The 24,101-nt window shown below is 44.2% G+C and overlaps 1 protein-coding gene across 2 annotated transcripts in view; it reads left to right on the top strand.

Annotated features, from left to right (window-relative positions):
* slc37a1 (solute carrier family 37 member 1) overlaps window positions 1-23,740 on the top strand; it is an 85,678-nt gene extending 61,938 nt beyond the window's left edge. Inside the window, exons 16-19 of one of the 2 annotated variants that reach the window (XM_048603172.1) lie at window positions 2,566-2,644; window positions 5,810-5,907; window positions 14,503-14,564; window positions 22,930-23,740. In XM_048603172.1, coding sequence (XP_048459129.1) covers window positions 2,566-2,644; window positions 5,810-5,907; window positions 14,503-14,564; window positions 22,930-22,945 — 255 coding nt within the window. In that variant the 3' untranslated portion in view covers window positions 22,946-23,740. Of the gene's footprint in view, window positions 1-2,565; window positions 2,645-5,809; window positions 5,908-14,502; window positions 14,565-22,929 lie in introns of those variants that run through there. The other variant, XR_007263268.1, reaches the window with a different exon arrangement.
* The last annotated feature ends 361 nt before the right edge of the window (window positions 23,741-24,101 follow it).

The raw sequence follows: 24,101 nt of genomic DNA, 5'->3' as shown, positions 1-24,101 counted from the left end.
TTCACCTGCACATCTGCCAATGTGGTATACTGCATCCGCTGTACCCGGTGTGGCTTCCTCTACATCGGGGAAACCAAGCGGAGACTCGGGGACCGCTTTGCAGAACACTTACGCTCGGTTCGCAACAAACAACTGCACCTCCCGGTCGCGAACCATTTCAACTCCCCCTCCCATTCCTCAGACGACATGTCCATCCTGGGCCTCCTGCAGTGCCACAACGATGCCACCCGAAGGTTGCAGGAACAGCAACTCATATTCCGCTTGGGAACCCTGCAGCCCAATGGTATCAATGTGGATTTCACAAGTTTCAAAATCTCCCCTCCCCCCACCGCATCCCAAAACCAGTCCAGCTCGTCCCTGCCTCCCTAACCTGTTCTTCCTCCCACCTATCCCCTCCTCCCACCTCAAGCCGCACCTCCATCTCCTACCGACCAACCTCATCCCGCCCCCTTGACCTGTCCGTCCTCCCTGGACTGACCTATCCCCTTCCTAACTCCCTACCTACACTCACCTTTCCTGGCTCCATCCCCGCCTCTTCGACCTGTTTGTTTCCTCTCCACCTATCCTCTCCTCTATCCATCTTCTATCTGCCTCCCCCTCTCTCCCTATTTATTTCAGAACCCCCTTCCTCTCCCCCATTTCTGATGAAGGTTCTAGGCGCGAAACGTCAGCCTCTCTGCTCCTATGATGCTGCTTGGCCTGCTGTGTTCATCCAGCCCTGCACCTTGTTGTCTGGAATAGGACGTGGATCGGTTCTGTAGCAGTTGACAAATCCACTGGTGAAGTACAAGCAAACTGAAGAAAACAGAGTCCACAACTAGACTTGAGAGCATGTTCTTACGGCTGTTTCTCTAACTGGGAGATAACTTGGTGAATCCAGATTGACTTGAGCAGATTCTGCAGATGTGCCATTTTTGGTGATGACTGTGCCCAGGGGATCAGGGTTAGTTGTGTGCTGCTTTTGGCTAGGGACCAGACTTGCTTCTCAAGCTGAAATTCAGCAGCAGGAAGGCAGCGAACTCAGTGTGATCACCAACATCTGTGGATTACTGACCAATTTGTAACATTAGTAGTGGCAGTTTCTACCATTTAATGTGCAGTTTATCAGTTCATATTTGACCTTAACTTGCCATACTTCACATGTAACACGTTAATTCTGGAAGCTGGAATTTCAGATTGAAGGTATTCAGAGTTTGCTCCTGTCATTGTTGGGATACTGATGGAATGAAAGCTCTGTTAATGAAGTCCCATTATTATACAAGTTGCCCCTTTGGTATATGTTTCATTTCAATCACCAAAATGGTCGACTGTTTCCCTTTTATGTTGCTTTTCGAATAAAAGAGACTTTCACTAGGCTTCTTTACGACCTTAAGATGATTTATTTATTATAAACATAAACCTTGTACTTAAAACAAGTAGTAAAACTAGTTAATGTTCTACGTGTTTGTATTACAAAAGGCAGCAAAGATTCTGCAATGATATTTTAGAAAGGGAAACAACCTTATTAGCCAATTGTACAGAAAAAATGAAAGAGAATTTGAATTATTGTAGTCCACAAAGGTTCTTCAAGATGAAATTGAATTGCTGACAGCAGGAGACTGATGGAAGATCTTCCAGGCAAGTCTTCAGTTTGGATGGCAATCGAGCTGATCCAGGATTTTGAATAGTAGTCACAGTTCAGCTTCTCAGGGTGTACGAAGTAATGAAACTGACGTGTGGAAACTTTATCAGGTTCCCAAATATTTCAATCAAGATTTGGGGGTGGTTGGGGGAAAATAACTTTGCCATTGTACTGCAGCTTTAGAACTTAGTGCCATCTCTCCAGTTTGTGAAACAGAAATCAAGTCCAGAAAGAAAGCAGTCAGCCGTCACAGGACCCATAGTCTCTTCCAAAGCCAGGTTTTCCACCAATTATGGGCAATAAACCAGCCCTTTTATATCCGTAAATGTTTTGCTTGACTATTTTCCAAAGAAATTTGCTTTTCTGTAATCATGAGATGGATCACAGCCCACATGAAATTGTTAACTTCCAGTAAACCACGTGGGTTCCCTTTTAAAACCATGAGAAAAACTTGCTTAATCTCTACAGTGTCTATCAATTCAATAACTTCCTGTTCTCTGCATAGCCCATATATATGGATAGCCATATATATGCATTCCCAGCCTTGTGTTGACATTTGTATCGTAGACTGCCTTCTGTTTTAAACTATGGAATCTTCTGGCTTTATTCCTTTTGTGAAACTCTAGAATCTTGCAGTCTTCTAGTCAGAAAAGGCCATTACAGGTCTGTACCTATCATGGTGATACAAGCAGCAGCTGAACGGTTGAACTGAATCTTTCAATGAGGTTCCGCACTAGTGTAGACCCAGAAACTTTCTGTCATGAATGTAATTTGTGATTTGTTCCTGGTTTGCGATTTTTGGGATTTTCCTGTTTGCTGAGTTGAGCCGACCAATGGGATTGTATTTCACCCAGTTATTACTTGTATTGCAGAGGCTAGATACCCTGAAAATTGCCCCATTGATAATTCTGTTCTTTTAATTCCTGAATGACTTCTGATTTCAGGGCACACACAAGAGTTTAATGGGAAATTCCAAAGCCCTCTCCACTGTGACTGCAATCATCGATGGCACAGGCTCTATCGGTAGGTGTTTGAACATTTCTGCTGCTTTACATCAACATAAGACAACATATCATGACTCATTCTGGCATGACAAGAAGGGACCTGGGCAATTCACTCAATCCACCCATTTTTTTCATGGACTGGTTGTGATTTGAATTAGCATGATTAAAATGTATTAATTAATCCTGAAATGTCAACTAAAACTGAGCTAATGCTAATCACAGCCTATAGCAATCATACACTGATGATTGTTTGTTTGTTTGTTTGTTTCATACTTCACATTGCTAGCTGATTACTCGGACAACTAGTTAAACCAGATCTACTCGGCAGACTTCAGAACCTTAACTACCACGACGTCTGGGTTAGGGTTATCGCAGACTGAATATGTGAGGGATCTTTTTCACATTGGTTGAACTTAAACGAGAAACACTGACTTCATCACAGAAGTCCATAGTGGCTGTGATTATGAGGGAATAATTTGCTTGATCTCAACAATCTAAAGACACCAGTCAGGAGTGTGATAGAATACTCCCCACTTGCCTGGATGGGTAAGGCTCCAACAATACTCCAGCTTGACACCATCCAGGACAAAGCAGCCCCTTTGGCTCCACATCTACAAGCCTCCACTCCCTCCACCACCGATGCTCAGTAGCAGTGGTGTGTACTATCTACACTGCAGAAATGCACCAAAGATCCTCAGACAGCACCTTCCAAACCCACGACCACTTGCATCTAGAAGAACAAGGGCAGCAGATATATGGGAACACCACCACCTTCAATTTCCCATCCAAGCTACTCACCATCCTGGCTTGGAAATATATCACTGTTGCTTCACTGTCAAAATCTTACAGTTCCCTCCCTAATTGTATTGTGGGGCAACCCACAGCAGGAAGACTGCAGGATTTCAAAAAGGAAGTCAGTATGTGAAATAAATGCTGGCCAGCCAGCAACGCCATCATCCCAAAAATGAATATAAAACAAATCTAGATGTTTCAAATGTATCTGTCTGTGCTGTATTAGGAAAATGATCACTGCACAGTCTTTGTAGAAACCAAGTCCCATTTTCACACTGAGGACATTCTCCATTGTATCATATGGCATCACTACTGTGCTGATTTGGATGGGTTAGGACCAGGAACGAAAGCAGAAATCACTGGAAAAGCTCAGCGGGTCTGGCAGCATCTGTGAAGAGAAATTGTAGTTAACGTCTCAGGTCCAGTGACCCTTCCTCGGAACTGATGGTAGCTGGGAAAAAGTTGGTTTTTATACAGAAGATAGGTAGGCGTAGGGGTAAGGAATGAACAGTGGAGATGGACCCCAAAGAGAAAGAAAAACAATTGGACAAAGGAGTGGATAACAGTCCATCTAGGAGAATGAATATCTGCTAATGGAGACCATTGGTGGTTAACAATGGGTTGTGTGGAGTAGCAGGCCAGGTGTGTGGGGATTGGAGAAAGGACACAAGAGAAAGTGCCTCAAGCCCTAAAGTTGTTGAACTCCGTATTGAGTCCAGAAGGTTGTAGAGTTCCTAAGTGGAAAATGAGATGCTGTTCTTCCAGCTTGCGCTGAGCTTTGCGTGAGCACTGCAGTAAGCCTGAGACACAGATGTTGGCCAGAGAAGAAGGTGATGTGTTGAAGTGGCAGGCAACTGGAAGCTCAGGGTCTTTTATTGCGGACAGAACGTGGATGTTTTGCAAAGTCGTCACCCAGTCTACACTTCATTTCCCCAATGTAGAGGAGTTCACATTGTGAGCAGTGACTGCAGTAGACTAGATTGTGTGAAGTGCAGGTCAAGCGCTGCTTCACCTGGAAGGATACTAAAGAGGGAGGAAGTAAACCGTCAGGTGTTAGGCCTTTTCTGGTTGTAGGGGAAGGTATCATGAGGCTGTGAGGGGATGTTGAGAGTGAAAATGGAGTGGACCAAGGTGTCCCAGAGGTCTTTGCGGAAATCCAAAGGAGGGGAGGGGAATATGTGTCTTGTGGTAGCATCCCACTGGAGGTGGCGGAAGTGGATGTGGATGCTGGTGGGATGTTAACTGAGGACAAGGGGGACCCTATCACTGCTGAGGGAGGGAAGAGAGAGGGTGAGGGCTGAAGTGTGAAAGATGGGTTGGACCTGGCTGAGGGCCCTGTCAACTACAGTGCTGGGGAATCCTCAGTTGAGTAAGAAAGGGGATCTCTGAAATGTCCACCTTCGGAGATAGCATCATCAGAACAGATGCGACGGAGATAAAGGAGCTGAAAGATTGACTAGAGTCTTTACAGGAAGTAGGGTGTAAGGATCTCTTGTCAAGGTAACTGTGGGAGTTGGTCAGTTTGCAGTTTGGATTAAGAACAGATCTTGTGGCTCAGTGGTTAGCACTGCTGCCTCTAAGCGCCAGGGACCCAGGTTCAATTCCACCCTTGCGCGACTGTCTGTGTGGAGTTTGCACATTCTCCCCGTGTCTGCGTGGGTTTCCTCCGGGTGCTCCAGTTTCCTCCCACAGTCCAAAGATGTACAGGTTAGGTGGATAGGCTATGCTAAATTGCCCGTAGTGTTCAAGGGATACCTAGATTAGGAGGGGTTAAAGGGAGATGGGTCTGGGTGGGATGCTCTGAGGGCCGATGTGGACTTGTTGGGCCAAAGGGCCTGTTTCCACACTGTAGGGATTATATGATTCTATGATCTTGCAGCTCAAAACTGACCATCTGAGGTTCTGTGGATGATTTTCATTCTTTTGGTTCCTGAACACTACCTTTCTCTTTTAAAATTGTTCTAGTTATTATGTATTATTGTCCTTATCACTTCACTGCATCATATCCAATAAGGTCAGAAGTCACACAACACCAATTTATAGTGCAACATGTTTATTTGAAATCACAAGCTTGTGTTTTAATGTCTTTTGTCCATATTCCCTTTTAACATGCTGCCTCCAGCAGTGCATCTGATATTACCCTTGGGGCTGTAAATGTAAACATTTGTCAATGACAACGAAACTTAATTTAGATAATGCAAATTAATGCTCATTAGACTATGCAACAGGATCATGATAAAGATTGTCCATTTTCCTACTAGTATCTGCTGCTGTTAGGCCATTGGGGATCTTTGAGATAAATGCGTGTCTATCCATAATTTTTGAAGTTTTCTGTTGGTATTGTGCTCAGGAGATTGATAGGCTCTTGCTCTATACCTTCTTTGACCTACAGGTGCTGCTTTAGGACCTCTGTTAGCTGGGCTCATCTCTCCCACAGGCTGGAACAATGTTTTTTATATGCTGATGGTTGCAGATGCCTTTGCTCTTGTGGTGAGTAGAAATACCATTGTCCATTGCTCATTATCTCATTCTTAATAGCTAATCATGTTTTGTGTATCAGGCGTGCAGCAGATGATCCCAGCTGATGTTATTACTGGACAAGACAGATAACCAGCGTGAAGCTTAGTTCAATAGATTATATTTCAATTTTTGGTTTTTACAAAGTGGTCTCTTTCTTAAACAGAAGAGCACAATGCTGCAGATTTTGCTTTAACAATAAAACAGAAGATTATTAACAAAAGAAATTAAGATAAAATAGAATAAACCAAACCATCTGCCTAAAATGAATATTCAGATTTTTAACACACAGTAAAGTATAATCCCATTACACCCAATATAAATTGATTAAAAACAATACCGATTGGAAATTACCCAAAAACATCACTCCGAGTACCGAGTATTAGGGTAGGCGATGGCCTAGTGGTATTATTGCGAGACTAATAATCCAGAAACCCAGCTAATGTTCCAGGGACCCGGGTTCAAACCCCACCATGGCAGGTAATGGAATTTGAATTCAATAATTCTTAAATTGTCTGGAATTAAGAATCTACTGATCACCATGAAATCATTGCTGGAAAAAACCCATCTGGTTCACTAATGTCCTTCAGGCAAGGAAATCTGCCACCCTCACCTGGTCTGGCTGACATGTGACTCCAGACCCACAGCAATGTGGTTGACTCTCAACTGCCCTCTGATATGGCCTAGCAAGCCACTCAGATGTTTCAATCGCTACAAAGACTCGATGAAATGAAACCGGACGGATCACCTGGCATCAACCTTGGCACCAGAAAAGACAACGCCAGAAACAGCCCTGTCGACCAGGCAAAGTCCTCCTCACTAACGTCTGTGGGTTAGTGCCAAAATTGGGAGAGCTGTCTCTGACTAGTCAAGCAACAGCCTGACATAGTCATACTAACAGAATCATACCTTACAATGTCCCAGGCACTACCATCACCATCCTTGGATATGTCCTGTCCCACCGGCAGGACAGACCCAGCAGAGGGGGCGGCACAGTGGTATACGGTTGGGAGGGTGTTGCTGTAGTAGTTCTCAACATTGACTCCGGACCCCATGAAGTCTCACGGCTTCAGGTTAAACATGGGCAAGGAAACCTCCTGCTGATTACCACATACTGTCCTCCCTCAGCTGATGAATCAGTATTCCTCCATTTTGAACAACACTTAGAGGAAGCACTGAGGATGGCAAGGGTACAAAATGTACTCTGGATGGGGGATTTCAATGGCCACCACCAAGAGTGGCTCGGCAGCAGTACTACTGATCGAGCTGGTCGGGTCCTAAAGGACGTAGCTGCTAGACTGGGTCTGCGGCAGGTAGTGAGGGAAAAACGTATTTGACCTCATCCTTACCAATCTGCCAGCTGCAGTTGCATCTGTCCATGACCGTATCGGTAAGAGTGACCATCACACAGTCCTTGTGGAGATGAAGTCCCGCCTTCCCATTGAGAGCAACCTCCATTGTGTTGTGTGGCACTATCATCGTGCTAAATGGGATAGACTTTGCACAGATCTAGCAACTCAAGACTCGGCATCCATGAGGCGCTGTGGGCCATCAGCAGCAGAATTGTACTCCAGCACAATCTGTAACCTCATAGCTCAGCATATCCCCCACTCAACCATTACCATCAAGCCGGGGGATCAACCCTAGTTCAATGGAGAGTGCAGGAGGGCATGCCAGGAGCAGCACCAGGCATACCTGAAAATGAGGTGTCAACCTGGTGAAGCCACCAAACAGGACTACTTGCATGCCAAACGGCAAAAGCAGAAGTGATAGACAGAGCTAAGCCACAACCAATGGATCAGATCTAAGCTCTGCAGTCCTGCCACATCCAGTTGCGAATGGTGGTGGACAATTAAACAATTCACTGGAAGAAGAGGCTCCACAAATATCCCCATCCTCAATGATGGAAGAGCCCAGCACATCAGTGCAAAAGGTAAGGCTGAAGCTTTTGCAGTAATCTTCAGCTAGAAGTGCTGAGTGGATGATCCATCTCAGCCTCCTCCAGTGGTCCCCAGCATTACAAATACCAGTCTTCAGCCACTTTGATTCACGCCATGTGATACCAAGAAACGGTTAGAGACACTGGATACTACGAAGGCTACAGGCCCCGACAACATCCTGACAATAATATTGAAGACTTGTGCTCCAGAACTTGCCACTCCCCTAGCCAAGCTGTTCCAGTACAGTTACTACACCGGTATCTACCCGACCATGTGGAAAATTCCCCAAGTATGTCCTTTACGCAAAAAGCAGGACAAATCCAACCTAGCCAATTACCGCCCCATCAGTCTATTCTCAATCATCAGTAAAGTGATGGAAGGTGTCATCAACAGTACTATCAAGCAGCACCTGCTCAGCAATAACCTGCTCAGTGATGCCCATTTTGGGTTCGGCCAGGGCCATTCAGACTTGGTTCAAACATGGACAAAAGAGCTGAATTCCTGAGATGAGGTGAGAGTGACGTAACCTTGATATCAAGGTTACAATCGACTGAGTGTGGCATCAAGGAGCCGTAGCAAAACTGGAATCAGTGGGTATCGGGGGGGGGGCAAACTCTTTGGTGGTTGGAGTCATACCTAACACATAGGAAGATGGTCATGCTTGTTGGAGGTCAATCATCTCGGCTCCAGGACATCTCTGCAGGAGTTCCTCAGGGTAGTGTCCGAGGCTCAACCATCTTCAGCTGCTTCATCGACGACCTTCCCTTAATCATAAGATCAGAAATGAGAATGTGCAATCATTGGCAAACAATGTTCAGTGCCATTCATGATTCCTCAGATACTGAAGCAGTCCGTGTTCAAATGCAACAAGATTTGGACAATGTCAAGGCTTGGGCTGACAAGTGGCAAGTGACATTCGCACCACACAAATGCTGGGCTATGACCATCACCAATAAGAGACAATCTAACCACCACCCTTGACAGGGTGTTACCATCACTGAATCCCCCACTATCAACATCCTGGGGGTTACCATTGACCAGAAACTCAATTGAACTCACCACATTAACACTGGCTACAAGAGCAGGCCAGAAGCTGGGAATACTGCGGCGAGTAATTCACCTCCTGATTCTTCACAGCCTGTCCACCATCTACAAGGCACAAGTCAGGAGTGTGATGGAATATTCCCCACTTGCCTGGATGAGTGCAGCCCCCAACAACACTGAAGAAGCTTGACACCATCCAGAACAAAGCAGCCCGCTCGATTGGCGCTACATCCACAAACAGCCACACCCTCCTCCATTGACGCTCAGTAGCCCCAGTGTGTACTATCTACAAGATGCACTGCAAAAATTCACCAAATATCCACAGACAGCATCTTACAAACCCACGACCACTTCCACGTAGAAGGACAAGGGCATCAGATATATGGGAACACCACCACCTCCAAGTTCCCCTCCAAGCCACTTCTCATGCTGAATTGGAAATGTATCGTTGTTCCTTCACTGTCGCTGGGTCGAAATCCTGGAATTTCCTCCCTAATGGCATTGTGGGTCAACCCACAGCAGTTCAAGCGGCAGCTCCCCACCACCTTCTCAAGATGGGCAAGAAATGCTGGCCAGCCAGCGACGCTCACATCCCAGAAAATGAATAGAAAAAAAAACTCACCCCAGAGTCCCTGTTTCCAGTATCTCAAGTTTAAGTCACTTGTGACTTTAACTTCTAGACTGTCACTGCAGATAACTTCACCCTGAAACCATTATACACCTAAGATTAAACATACTCATTTTTAAATAACCTTTTTGGGGTTTTATCCCAATGTTTCTGGGCTTGCACCTCTACTAACGTTTTATTTTAAGGAAATATAGTATTGCTACAGCTTTCCTTTAGAACCCTGTCTATACAGCCATCTTCATCCAAGACTTCACAGGACTGCCCAAAACTCAAAGAAAATGTAAAATAAAACCTCCCTTTAAGCAATTGGTATGTTTTACTTAAGTTTAAACAACAATCATGACCAAGTTGATGCCCAAGCTGAAATGTCTCGGCTAGGAAGTGAGATTAGGTAGGCTAGGGTTGTGGTCCTTTGAGCAGAGAAAGCCAAGAGAAGGTGTGCAGCCCATTACCTAATAAAAGTACCTGCATACCTGCTGCAAGACAAAGCCAAAAGGATGGCAGCAGTATAACTGCCATTATCTCAAACTCCTGTGGTATCAGGAAGAGATCACATCGTTGCAACAACTAACCTGCCATAAACACAGACTGCCATTCATTTTGGAGGAGGGGCCATTTCAAAGCAGAAAATGCTCAGAAGCTTAAAGGGAAACTAAATAGGTTAAGTAATTTGCAGGAATTATAAGCTGACCTGATCTGATTTATCCTGGATTTGCAATTCATCCTAATGGATAAGTTATAGATCTGAGCAAGGGCGACATGGTGCCTGACAGCATCAGGGACCCGGGTTCGATTCCACCCTCGGGTGATTGTCTGTGTGGAGTTTGCATGTTTTCCCCGTGTCTGCGTGGGTTTCCTCTGGGTGCTCCGGTTTCCTCCCACAGTCCAAAGATGTGCAGGCTAGGATTGACTATGCTAAATTGCCTGTAGTGTTCAGGGATGTGTAGACACGGTGGGTTATAGGGGGATGGGTCTGGGTGGGATGCTCTGAGAGTTGGTGTGGACTTGTTGGGCCCAAGGGACTGTTTCCACACTGAAGGGATTCTATGATTCTATGAATTAAGAGGCGCTAAGGGGAGTGTCTGGAATCTGGATATTATGGTCAATGGCCATAAAATACACTAACTGGCACTGGAGTGGGTGTATCAGTTCCGTCAGAGGTTAGAATGGTGGCTGAAGTCTGATCTTCTCTGGGCATCAACAATTCCAGTTTCACAGTTCAGGAGGCTTCTAACTGGAGGGAAAAGGGACAGCTGCTTGCTGTGCTTCAGTGCAGATAAAGGAAAATCGGAGACACTGTATACCACTCAGGTAGCTGGAGACCTTGCTGAGATCTATAACTCATCTGTGAAGATGAATTGCAAATCCAGGATAAATCCGATCCGATCAGTTCAGCTCATAATCCCTGAAATTATTCATAGGCCTGGGGACACTGAGAATGGCATACCACATTTGGCTAAGATCAATTTATAAGAGGTACCCTTGTTCACCCCAAGGACGGCTCTAGAAAAGAGCAAAGAAAATGGAGTCAGTGTTGTCACCAGTAGCCCAGCCCAGTAGCTGGTGTTCAGGGATGTTTCCAGTTCCTAAACCAAACAGCTCACTACAAATTTGAACAGATCTGAGCCAATTGAACCAGGCTGTGAAAAAGCAGATGCCCCCGCCTTGATATTGACAGATGAAAGTCTTATGATGCTCACAAGGATCTTTGTTTTTGCCAAGGGTATGAAATGTCCTGCTTCTTTGGCCATGCAGTTACCGGCAACAGAACTCAACAAATTGAAGCAGCACAGGAAGCGATTAGATTGCACACAGGTACAGGAGTACTGTTTGAGAGGCTGGCCCCTGTATAGTGCCAAAGATTTTATTCTCAAACAGCACTTCAAACAATGTCTGTACCTCAGAGCCATGGGTAATGTGTTGGTCCATGATGAAGGATTAAGGAAACCCAGAATCCTGCAGCTTGACGTCTTCCAACACCTCAACTAGAAACATTGGCTATCACCAACTACCAGGCTGAAGCACTAAATTTTGGTGTCCTGGCCATGGATCCCTAAAGCCATTGAGGACTTAATTCCCAACTCCGTTACTATAAATCAGACTGGACAAAGCCCACTTATTCCTATCTAGAATGAGCGTTTATGCCTTCCAAGTTAAAATTTGCCTCATCACTGTTGATAACTATTTACAATGAATCGTGGTCAAACAACTTGACTACTGTTACTGCCGGGCTCAGGGAAGTCCTCGGCACACACTCCATTCCAAACTTGACCTCAGATCTTGGTCTGCAGCTCACCAATGACTGCTCTCAACACTAAAACCAGTGGCTTTAGGCACATACTCGTCTATCCAGATAATGGGAGGCTAATAGGAAGCCTGAGAGAAGTGTTTAAACCAGAATGTCTTTGTAACAGTAAAATGATGATATTGACTCCAGCTTAAGTTAACTCCACAGAACAGTATAGCTCCATCAGAACTTCTGAAGATTATACATAGTTTCCAGTACTCCTGCACCCCTTCTGGCTGTCCCTTTATGCAACAGAGTGAGCGAGAAAGAAGACCACCATCATGCACTCCAAATTATAGTCTTTGTCATAGATTTACCATAGCTGCAGACATAGGAATCCATATGACTTTGTGACCTGAATCATGAAGGTCAGCAGTTATCAATAGGATAGCTGGCATATCCTTGAATGTCCTTCAGGAAGGAAACTGCCATCCTTACCTAGTCTGACTTACTTGTGACTCCAGACCCACCCAGCAGTGTGGTTGAATTTTAATTGCCCTCTGAAATGGCCTAGAAAGCCAATCAGTTGTATCAATCGCTACAGAGTCTCCACAAAGAAGTGACACTGGACAGACCACCTGGCTTTGACCCAGGCACCAGAAACAACAACAGCAAAACAGCTTCGTGGACCTCTCAAAGTTGACCATAATAACATCTGGGGCCAATGCCAAAATTGGCCAACAACCTGACATTGTCTGCAGGCTATGATTTTGAGAGTATCTTCCAGACACCAACATCGCCGTCCTGAAGTAGTAAGGTTTTCAAGGACACACCTGCTAGACTGGGTCTGTGGCAGGTGGTGAGGGAACTAACCAGAGGGGAAAAAACATACTTGACCTCATCCTTGCCAATCCTTGCTGGCTGCAGATGCATCTTTCCATGACAGTTTCGGTAAGAGTGACCACCACACATCCTTGTGAAGACAACATTCCACCTTCACATTGAGAATACCTTCCATTGTGTTGTGTGACGCTATCACCGTGCTAAATGGGACAGACTTTAAACAGATTGAGCAACTCAGAACTGGGCATCCATGAGGTGCTATGGGCCATGAACAGCAGCAGAGTTGTACTCAAGCACAATCTGTAACCTCATGGCTCGGCATTACCATCAAGCTAGGGGATCAACCCTTGTTCAATGGAGAATGCAGCAGGGCATGCCAAGAACAGCACCAGAGATGTCAAACTCGTGACCCCAACTAATATGCCATCAAGTGAGATTTAAATCTCTCTGTGGCAGTTTTGAGTATTTGAATCAAAGGCTTTTTAGTTAATGTTTATACACTAAATGATCTGTGCAATCTTTAGCCATTCTGGCCAGTGCAAAACTCCAGTTATATACTAATGAAAAATGAAATAATTCCGTGGTGGGGAGTGTGATGGAATACTCCCACTTGCCTGAATGAGTGCGGCTCCAGCAACACTTAAGCAGTTTGACATCATCCACCGTCAACGTTGAACAGCAGCAAGATGCACTGCATAAATTTACCAAAGCTCTTTGGACAGCATCTTCCAAACCCATGACCACTTCCATCTAGAAGGACCAAAGACAGTAGGTACATGGGAACACCATCACCTGCGAGTTCCCCTCCAAGCCGCTCTCAATCCTGACTTCGAAATATATTGCTGTTCCTTCACTGTCATTAGATCCTGGAATTCTCTCCCTAAGGGCATTGTGGATCAACCTACAGCACATGGACTGCAACAATTCAAGAAGGCAGCTCACCACCACCACCTCAAGAGCATCTAGGGACAAGCAATAAATGGTATCTTTTCATTACTCTGAAAAGAATGCTGCTCTGCAGTGCAAGGCCCTGGGATGGCCTATCCTTAAATGTCCTTCAGGAAAGAAACTGCTATCCTTACCTGGTCTGACCTAAATGTGACTCCAAATCTGCAGCAATGAGGTTGAATTTTAATTGTCTTCTGAAATGGCCTAGAAAGCCACTCGGTTGTATTAATTGCTCAACAAAGAAGTGACACTGGTCGGATCACCTGGCATTGACCCAGGCACCGGAAACAACAATGGTAAAGGCAGCCCTGTCAAACTGTCAAAGTCGACCTTAATGTCTGGGGCTAGTGCCAAAATTGGGAGAGCTGTCTTATAGACTAGTCAAGCAACAACTGACATCGTCTGTAAGGTACGATTCTCCCAGACACCAACATCACCATCCTGAGCTGGCCGGGTCCTAAAGGACATAGCTGCTAGACTGGGTCTGTGGCAGGTGGTGAGGGAATCGACCAGAGGGAAAAACATACTTGACATCATCCTTACCAATCTGCTGCACAACGCCGCAATTCCCATTGGTGGACCAATCTCCAGCTGTTGACTATGACTCTGAAAGCCATGTGTAACAATTGTTGTATTTCAATAGTGATATCAGAAATGTAAAATTCTGACACGAGTGGTATAAAATCCAAATACAAAAGAACAAAAGAGAAGTGCAGCATAGGAACAGGCCCTTCAGCCCTCCAAGCCTGTGCCGATCATCATGCCCTGACTAAATTCAAACACAAACCTTCTGTCCTTATTCAGTCCATATCCCTCTATTCAGGTAACTATTCCAGATGCGTATTAAATACATTATGGAATTCTACCTTAATGCTCTAGATTTATAGCAGTGTAAAATACAAAATTTTTTTGGAATTGAAGTTTTGTTTTTATTTCAGTTACTGATGCGTCTTATACTGAGGGAGCTTCACTTTAAAGGGCCCAAGCCAGATCAGACTGAGTAAGTACAACTGTTCTGATACTGAAGTAAGATGGTGATCAAGAATGTTCAAACTTTCGTAGATGTTTCTGAAGATGAAATTTGGTGAATGTCTACAGTGCATCTTGTAGCTAGTACACACTGCTGCTACTGAGTGTTGGTGGAGGGAGTGGATGTTTATGGATGTGATGACAAGCGGGCTGCTTTATCCTGGATGGTGTCAAGCATCTTGAGTGTTGCTGGAGCTGCACTCATCCAGACAAGTGGGGAGTATTCCATCGCACTCCTGACTTGTGCCTTGTCAATGGTAGACAGATTTTGGAGAGTCGAGACTAGTTATTCGATGCAGGATTCCTAGCTCTTGGCTGGCTCTTGTAACCACTGCGTTTATGTGGTTAGTCCAGTTAAGTCTCTGGTCAATTGTAAACCCCCAGGACATTGATAATGGGGGATTCAGTGATGGTAGCAGTTGAATTCTGTCTTGTTGCAGGTGGTCATTGCCTGGCATTTGTGTACCACGAATGTTACTTACCATTTGTCAGTCTGAACCGGGACATTATTCATGTCTAGCTGCATTTGGATATGGACTGCTTCAGGATCGGAGGGGTCACGTATGGGTCAATTGGACCTGTACTCAACGGAGTTTAGAAGAAAGAGGGGGATGTGGAAACACACAAAATTCTGACAGGTTTGCACAGTCTGGATGCAGTGATATAGTTTGGGATCCAGCAGAAGAGGCCACAGTGTCGGGGTATGCAGTTGGCCACTTAAGACTGAGATGAGATATTTCTTCACTGAGCATGGTGAACATGTGGAATTCTCTACCACAGGAGACTGGAAACATGTCACTGAATATATTTAAGAAAGGAACAGACTTTCAGGAACTAAAGGTGTCAAGGGATGTGGCAAGTGAGAGGGAGTGTGACATCAGGATAGAGGATCAGCCATATTCATGTTGAATGCTGGAAGGAACTGGATTGAATGAATCATCTTCCCCTGCTCATGTTTTCTGTGTCTCTAAACCATGAATAAGACCATAAAATATAGGAACAGAATTAGGCCATTCATCCTGCTCCATCAAGTCTACTCCATCATTCAATCATGGCTGATTATGTTTCTCAACCCCATTCTCCGGCTCTTTCCCAGAACCCATGGCCCTATTACTAATTGAGAACCTATCAATCTGTCTTAAATACACTCAACGAGTTGGTCTCCACGGCTTTCTGTGGCAATGCGCTCCACAGATTCATCACCTTCCGCTGAAGAAATTCCTCCTCATCTCGGTTCTAAAGGGTCGCCTGTTTACTCTGAGGGTGTGCCCTTGGGTTCTAGTCTCTCCTACGGGTGGAAACATCTTCTCCACATCTAGTCTATCCAGGCCTCCCACCATTCTGTAAATTTCAATCAGATCCCCATTCATCCTTCTAAACTCCATCACCTACAGACGTATGGTCCTCAACCGCATGTCATATTCCAACATTCCATAACCCATTCTAATGGCAGCCAGGGATGGGCAACAAATGCCAACCTGCAATGCCCACATCCTGTGAAAGAGCAAAGAAATGCATTGTTAGATTATTCTGGAGTATATTGATATTCTTGGGCATTTCAATATAATTAAGCATGAGCCGTTGGGTATTTTGAAAACTGGTGGATGTGGGCACAATTACAATGTTTAAAAGACATTTGAATAAGTACATGAATACGGAAGGGTTGGAAGGATATGGGCCAGGAGCAGACAGGTGGGATTAGTTTGGGATTATGGTCGCCATTGACTGGTTGGACCAAAGAGTCTGTTTCCGCGATGAATGTCTCCGTGACCTTCCCCTATAAACCCATGTGGTCAATTTGTTTGAATAGTTTCTTAGTCCAGTTGCTCCATGAGCTTCTCATTTGAATGAGTTTCTCTAACATGCCCCACAATGGGGACCAGCGCCCTCCCCTCCTCCCCCACAATGGGGTCCAGCCCCCCCATCTCACACAATGGGGATCAGTACTCCCCACAATGGGCACCAGGCCCCCCAACAACAAACACCAACAAACCACTCCACACCCAAATAATGGAGACCAACCTTCCCATGCTGTAAGTTACTTTCTAAAAACAGGCAACTACTGCCTTTCCCCAGTCCCCAGGCTTCCCCCTTTTTCTGGAAGGCTGGTCACTATTAATGGTACAACTTTGAGGGGAGTACACGAACAGAGGGACACTTGTAAGATTCTCTGAAGGTGGCCGGGCAAGTTGAAGCATTTGTTAAGAAGGCCTATAAGATCCATGGATTTATAAATAGAGGCATTGAGTATAAAAGCAAGGAGATGATTGTTCAGATCACATTTGAATTATTGAAGTTCACTGGGCACCTTATTTAGAGAAGGATGTTGAGGCCCTGGAGATTTATTAGAATGAATCGAGGAATGAGGGATTTTAGATACAAGGACATATTTGAGAAATTGGAGCAAAGAAGATTAGGAGGTGATCTTTGAGGTGTTCGAAATTATGAACTATTTTGTTTTCACATAGTTGGTGTGTCAGTAACTAGGGGGGTCACAATTTCAAGATTGTCAGCGAGAGAGCAAGGATTGAGATGAGGAGAAACTACTCTGTTGTTTGGATTTAGAATATACTGCCTGGGAGAGGAGTGGAGGTGATTTCCGTGAGAGGTTTCAAAACAGCTGGATAATTATTTGAATGTGATGAATATACGTGGCTGGAGAATGAGACTAGCTGAGTAGTTCTTTTGGGAGCTGGTACAGATACGATGGGTCAAATGGACTCCTTTGCTGTAAAATTCTGATTATTTTCTATGATTATAGTCTGGGATAATGCAAATTGCTGCAGGAATGAGATTACTGCTCATGTGGAGGATGAATATCAATACTGAGTGTATCCATTCCTCTCTGACTCTAGAGTAGAACATTTCTGTTGGATCTCACTACGCTGTCATAGACAAACTACTAAATTATTTTTAAAAACTGATGGAGGCCATTCAGTGCATCATGCACATGCTAGTCTCTAAAAGACCTGTCTAATTAGTCCCACTCCCCTGCTTTTTCCCTTTAGACCTTCTAACTTCTGCTGTTCAGGTATTGCTCCAGATCCCTTTTGAAATTTTGCCTTGAATCTGCTCATATTGCCCTTTCAGACAGTACTTTGCAGATCCCAGCATGTTGTAATGTTCTTAGCTGATGTTATTACTAGACAGATCCCAGACAGAAATCTGGCTTGATCGATCATGTTTTGTTTTGTTTTGTTTTGTTTTGTTTTAAGCAAAGTGGTCTCTCAGTAAGACATAAGCATTAGAGAGACAACTGGTGGTGGTTTAACTTGAGGATCATCATGCCTCATGTAAGGGGAGAGGTTGAGAAGGCAGGCTCTTCATGATGACCTCAGCCGGTGTAGGAATTGAACTCTCACTTTTGATATCACTGTACTTTACAAGCCAGCCATTCAGCCAACTGAGCTAACCAATCCCCAGTCTGAGATTTAAGGAGTCAATGTTGCAGATTTGGTTTTCAGCAATAATACAGAACCATAGAATCATACAGTTTAGATTAGTCCCTTCAGCTGTACCACCAAAACTATTCTATGATCTGCACTAGTCCCACTTTTCTGCAGTAGGCCCATTAGACCATAACAAAGAGCAGCAGAAATTAGGCCATTCAGCCCATCGAGTCTGCTTGCCATTCAATCATGGCTAATATGTTTCTCAACCCCATTCTCCCGCTTTCTCCCCGTAACCCTTGATCCCCTTGACAATCTAGAACCTGTCTAACTGTCTTAAATAAACTCAGTGACCTGGCCTCCACAGCCTTCTGAGGCAGAGAGTTCAGTAGATTCACCACTGTCTGGCTGAAGAGGTTTCTCTTATCTCTGTTCTAAAAGGTCTTCCCTTTACTCTAAGGCTGTGCCCTTGCATCCTGGTCTCTCCTACCAATGGAAACAAGGGCGGCACGGTGGCTCAGTGGTTAGCACTGCTGCCTCACAGCACCAGGGACCCGGGTTCAATTCGGGCGACTGTCTGTGTGGAGTTTGCACATTCTCCGTGTCTGTGTGGTTTCGTCTGGGTGCTCCAGTTTCCTCCCACAATCCAAAGATGTGCAGGTTAGGTGGATTGGCCATGCTAAATTGCCCGTAGTGTTCAGGGAGGTGTCGACACGGTGGGTTATAGGGGTTGGGTCTGGGTGGGATGCTCCAAGGTTCGGTGTGGACTTGTTGGGCCGAAGGGCCTGTTTCTACACTGTAGGGATTCTATGATGATCTTCTCAACATCCACTCTGTCCAGCCATTCGGTATTCTGCAAGTTTCAATTAGATCCACTTTCATCCTTCTAAACTCCAATGAGTATAGACCCAGAATCCTCAAACGTTCCTCCTATGTTAAGCTTTTCATTCCTGGGACCATTCTTGTCAACCTCCTCTGAACCCGCTCCCCAGCCAGTACATCTTTCCTGAGATATGGGGCCCAAAACTGCACACAATACTCCAAATGTGGCCTGACCAGAGCCTATAGAGCCTCAGAAGTACATCCCTGCTTGTTTTTCAAGTCCTCTCAAAATAAATGCCAACCATTACATTTGCCTTCCTAACTATTGACTCAACCTGCAGGTTTACTTTGAGATAATCCTGGATAATCCCAAGTCTCTTTGCACTTCAGACTTCAGAATTTTTTCCCTATTTAGAAAATAGTCCATGCCTCTATTCTTCTTACAAAAGTGCATGACCTCACATTTTCCCACGTTGTACTCCATCTGCCACTTCTTTACCCACTCTCCTAACCTGTCCAAATCCTTCTGCAGTTTCCCTGCCTCCTCAATACTACTGTCCCTCCACTTATCTTTGTATAGTATGCAAACTTAGCCAAAATGCCCTCAGTTCCTTCATCTAGATCATTAATGTGTAATGTGAAAAGTTGTGGTCCCAACACTGACTCATGTGGAACACCACTTGTCACCAGCTGCCATCCTGAGAAAGATCCTTTTATCCCCACTCTGTGCTTTGTGCCAGACAGCCAATCTTCTATCCATGCTAGCACCTTGCCTCTAATACCATGGGCCCTTATCTTACTCTGCAGCCTCCTGTGCGGCACCTTGTCAAAGGCCTTCTTGAAATCCCCGTAAGTTTTTTTTCTTTATTCATTCACAGGATGAGGGCGTCGCTGGCCAGGCAGCATTTATTGCCCATCCCTAATTGCCCAGTGGGCATTTAAGAGTCAATAACATTGCTGTGGGTCTGGAGTCATTTGTAGGCCAGACCAGATAAGGGTGGCAGTTTCCTTCCCTAAAGGACATTAGTGAACCAGATGGGTTTTTCCTACAAGCAACAATGGATTCACGGTCGTCATTAGATTCTTAACGCCAGATATTTATTGAATTCAAATTCCACCATCTCCCATGGCGGGATTCGAACCTGGGTCCCAAGAACATTATCTGGGTCTTTGGATTAGCAGTCCAGTGATAATACCACTAAGCCAGAGCATCCGTTGGCTCTCCTTGGTCCAACTTGCTCGTTACTTCCTCAAAGAATGCTAACAGATTTGTCAGGCATGACCTCCCCTTGATGAAGCAGTGCTGACTTTGCTCTATTTTATCATATACTTCCAAGTATTCCGAAATCTCATCCTTCACAGTGGACTCCGTTATCTTACCCAAGGCCGAGGTTAGGCTGATCAGCCTATAATTTTTCGTCTTTTGCCTTACTCCCTTTTTAAACGGGTGTCACGTTAGCGGCTTTCCAGTCCTCTGGGACCCTCCCTGACATACCATTAACAGCTCCACTATCTCTTCTGCTATCTCCTTTAGAATTCTGGGGCATAGTCCATCTCGTCCAGGTGATTTATCCACCTTCAGGCCATCCAGTTTTTCTAGCATTAGGATGCTGTGACATTTCAAATGCTCATCCAAATACTTTCTAAAGGTTGTGAGGTTTCAATTAAGAGGAACAGCTGCTCTCTATTTTCCAAGTCCATGTCCCCCATAATCTTATACACCTCTATCAGGACCCCTTCAACCTTTAGATGTATGGAATCATGTACATATAATACAAGTGTTGAGATTTTGAGATGGACAGTAAATTTATAATCCCATTAATCCCAAAAGCTCCTCTCTCCAGTACTCACCATGGAGAATCTCCTCTCTCTCATTCCTATTGTGCTTAATTTAACCATGGCTTCAACATGCAGTCTTGAGAATCTGATAGCCCCCTCCTGAAGCCTTCATACAACTGAGCTTAAACCTTCTCACTTTTTACACTTTTTAAATTATCTGTTCAGGGTTTCAACCAAACATCTCTGGTCTGAAATCTTGCTAACTTCCATACACCAAGGTAACTTATTTTTAACAATTCTAAACTTTTTTCAGGAGCAACTGCTTCACACGTCCAGCTTCAGTCAAGAATGTTGCAGAACTGCCCAAATTGGAACTGGAGAAAACATTATTTTTTCCAAAGTATGGGTGTTTCACACACTTAAAAGAAAAACAAAATTAATTTTTTGGACCTAATGCACAATCTTGAAGGTAGCAAGAATTGCAGATGCTGGAGACAGAGTCAACACAGTGTGGAGCTGGAGGAACACACAGGTCAGGCAGCATCAGAGGAGCAGGAAAATCGACGTTTCAGGTTTACAGCTTTCATCAGGACTAATGTTTCAGGTTTACACCCTTCATCAATTTTCCTGCTCCTCTGATGTTGCCTGACCTGCTGTGTTCCTCCACCTCCACATCGTATTGACTAATGTACAATCTTCTTTGCTCGTAACATTTTCCTAAAGTAAGTAAAAACCCATTACGCTGCAGGAAGTCTTCTGCTGTCACTAGGTTCTTTTTAAATACAGAAATACTTGCAAGTTAATCATTAAACCTCTTCAGACACACAGAACTCAGTTCACATTCAAAATCTTAACTCAAATAAACAATGAAATTTCTATAAATCTTGCACCTTACATCACAAAGTATCTTCATCCTGCTCTGGTTCCTTAGCCACGAGTATTCCAGCTGTGTGTCCCCGGTCACTGAGTCTTCTGTTGTGTCATTCCTCAAAACACCACACCATTTACAGCACCTCAGTTAAACCTCATTCCACTGCTTAGGCTTGTCAGACTAAAGACTCCAGAAAAACGGAAGTGTCAGGTGAAAGTGCTAATTTTAGAGAGAAGTCTGCTTTACAGAGCAGCAGCAGTCAGAAAGACAATAAGAATAGATTACAATGGATTGATTAAGACACAATCAGTATGTGTGCTGACATTTGTAGAAGACAGAGCTTATAAAATCAGTAGTTCTGCAAGTTGGTTTAGCCCTCTTCAGCTTTTGATTCATTGAGCCAGTAAATGTTCTCATTCCTTGTGCATGGCTTCATCGCCTCAAATCTCAAAATCCCAGTGCATTCCAGGCTGGACTCTCCCACCTTACAGCTCTCCCTATCTCTGTCACCTCCAGGTCACTATGCCCCTCCCTATTCGAGTCACCTCCTTCAGGCTCTACATCCCTCCCTATCTCTGTCACCCCCCTCCAGCCCCTACCACCTCTGTATCTCTGTCCCCACCTCCAGCCTGTACATCCCTCCCTATCTCTGTCACCCACTCCAGCCCCTACACCGCTCCCTATTTCTAACCTCCTCTAGCCCCTACACCCGTCCCTATCGGTCTAGTCCTCATTGATGCTAGTTCGATTAAGCTTCGTGACCTCAGTGACTTTTTGACCTTTCCTTTTGTGTTTATATCCAACAAAATTTACTGGCTATAGTTGCTGTAAAATGACATGATACACAGTAAATACTTGATAACTTCAACTATCAAGAGACCCCAGTTTTCAACAATGTTCCTCTCAAGTACTTTGGGACATCTCATTATGATAAAGCTGCTATATACAAGTTGACCTATTTTGTTAGAATCTCCTATATTATCAAACCTTCTTGTAGGAGGTGCTGTGTGCTACCAGGAGGTAATCGTGTTGTCATGTAATCTTTGACTTCACATACTTTGAACTAATATATGGATTCAGTTTATCTATCCCTCTTAATATGTTAATTAGGTGTTTCAGTTATTATTGGAGGGGCGTGTAGCCAGGAAAGTAAAGTCAGTTCCCAATTACATCAGCTATGACATTCCTGAAAGGCCTACTTTTGCTTTCATAAATTCATGAGGTACCCGTTAGCAATTGCCCTTCTACGCTGTAAAGCTTTAGCTTCGCTGACTGAACTTTTCTCATTTCTTTGGAATTTTGCTTTGTCAGAGGGCCTTCGCTCAGCTCAGTATACAGACTAGAATTATTTGTAGTGTAAGGGTTGGGTGCAGTTTGGATTTATTATGTAGTTCTGGAACTTGGTTTTTGACTAACTGGTGTTTTTTTTTGTTTACTTTCCTCCAACCCACGTGATTCTTTGGTCCCATCTGCAGGTTGAAGGAGCACTGACAATCATACCTCAACACCATGTTTCAGTTCTCAACCACTGGGTTTCTCTTATCCACATCCCACAGTACTATGGAAGAAGCATATTTGCACAACACAGGAGATGGAGTGGAAATGTGGATCCTGTGCCTAGACTGCAGTCTGCAGCGTCTATGGCTCATTTTCCAATCTCCAGACTGTCTACTTTTTAAATTTAATGCTTTTGAACCCAACTACCTGGACCATATCTTGTCTGAGCCTAATTCAGTGTGCCTTAGTTCATGTTTTTATGGAGACAATCGGTGCCTTTTTGATTATTTAGAAAGTGGTTTGCTTATTTCTGATACAAGTGGTGTTAATGTGGCTGAAGTTTAGTAAAAACATATTTATTTTGAGCACTTTGGTTTCTGAGGGATTTAGTAGACATCTAGATTTTAAAATCTCTGCTTGTCAATAGCTTACAGAATGACCATCAATAACCTAATAAAGTATACCAAGAGGCCAGCCCAGTGAGTGAAGGAGCTCATGCTGTAGAGTAAGCTGACAAAATGTAATACACCTTTACTTCACAGAAAAAGTTTAAAAACATACCAGGTGAAAATAATAATGATGACACTTGGACCTCCATTAATGTGTTTTTTTTCTACCATTTCCAAATGAAAACATTAATATTTGGACGGGGTCTGTAACTTTGGAAATCTCAACATATGAAATGGAACAGTCTCTTAGTTAGGCACGACAAAAACAGAAATTGCTGGAAAATCTCAGTGGGTCTGGCAGCATCTGTGGAGAAAAATCAGAATTAATATTTTGGGTTGAGTGAAGGTTCTGAAGAATGGTCACTTGACCCAAAATGTCAAGTCCACTTTCTCTACATAGATGCTGTCAGACCTGCTGAGTTTCTCCAGCAATTTCTGTTTCTCTGCCTGGTTTCCGGCATCCGCAGTTTCTTTTGCTTTCTTTTCCTCTTGTTTACCCACCTTCCTGAAGCACTGAATCTTCCTTCCAGCTATAGAATCCCTCTCACCAATGAACTTTTAGCCTTCTTTGCATTTTGATCTTGAGACCTCCAGTGTATATCTGCTGTTAACGGGTTCGCTATTGTAATGGGAAAGGCATTTCATATGGAGTATGGAAGAAATTCTGAGAGGTTGGAAGTTAGAGATTATTGACCCACTGA

Source organism: Rhincodon typus, chromosome 11 (assembly GCF_021869965.1).
Source record: "Rhincodon typus isolate 14 chromosome 11, sRhiTyp1.1, whole genome shotgun sequence".
NCBI classification, from domain to species: domain Eukaryota; kingdom Metazoa; phylum Chordata; class Chondrichthyes; order Orectolobiformes; family Rhincodontidae; genus Rhincodon; species Rhincodon typus.
The sequence above is the reverse complement of the archived record's forward strand: the minus strand, read 5'-3'. Positions and strand labels throughout refer to the sequence as shown.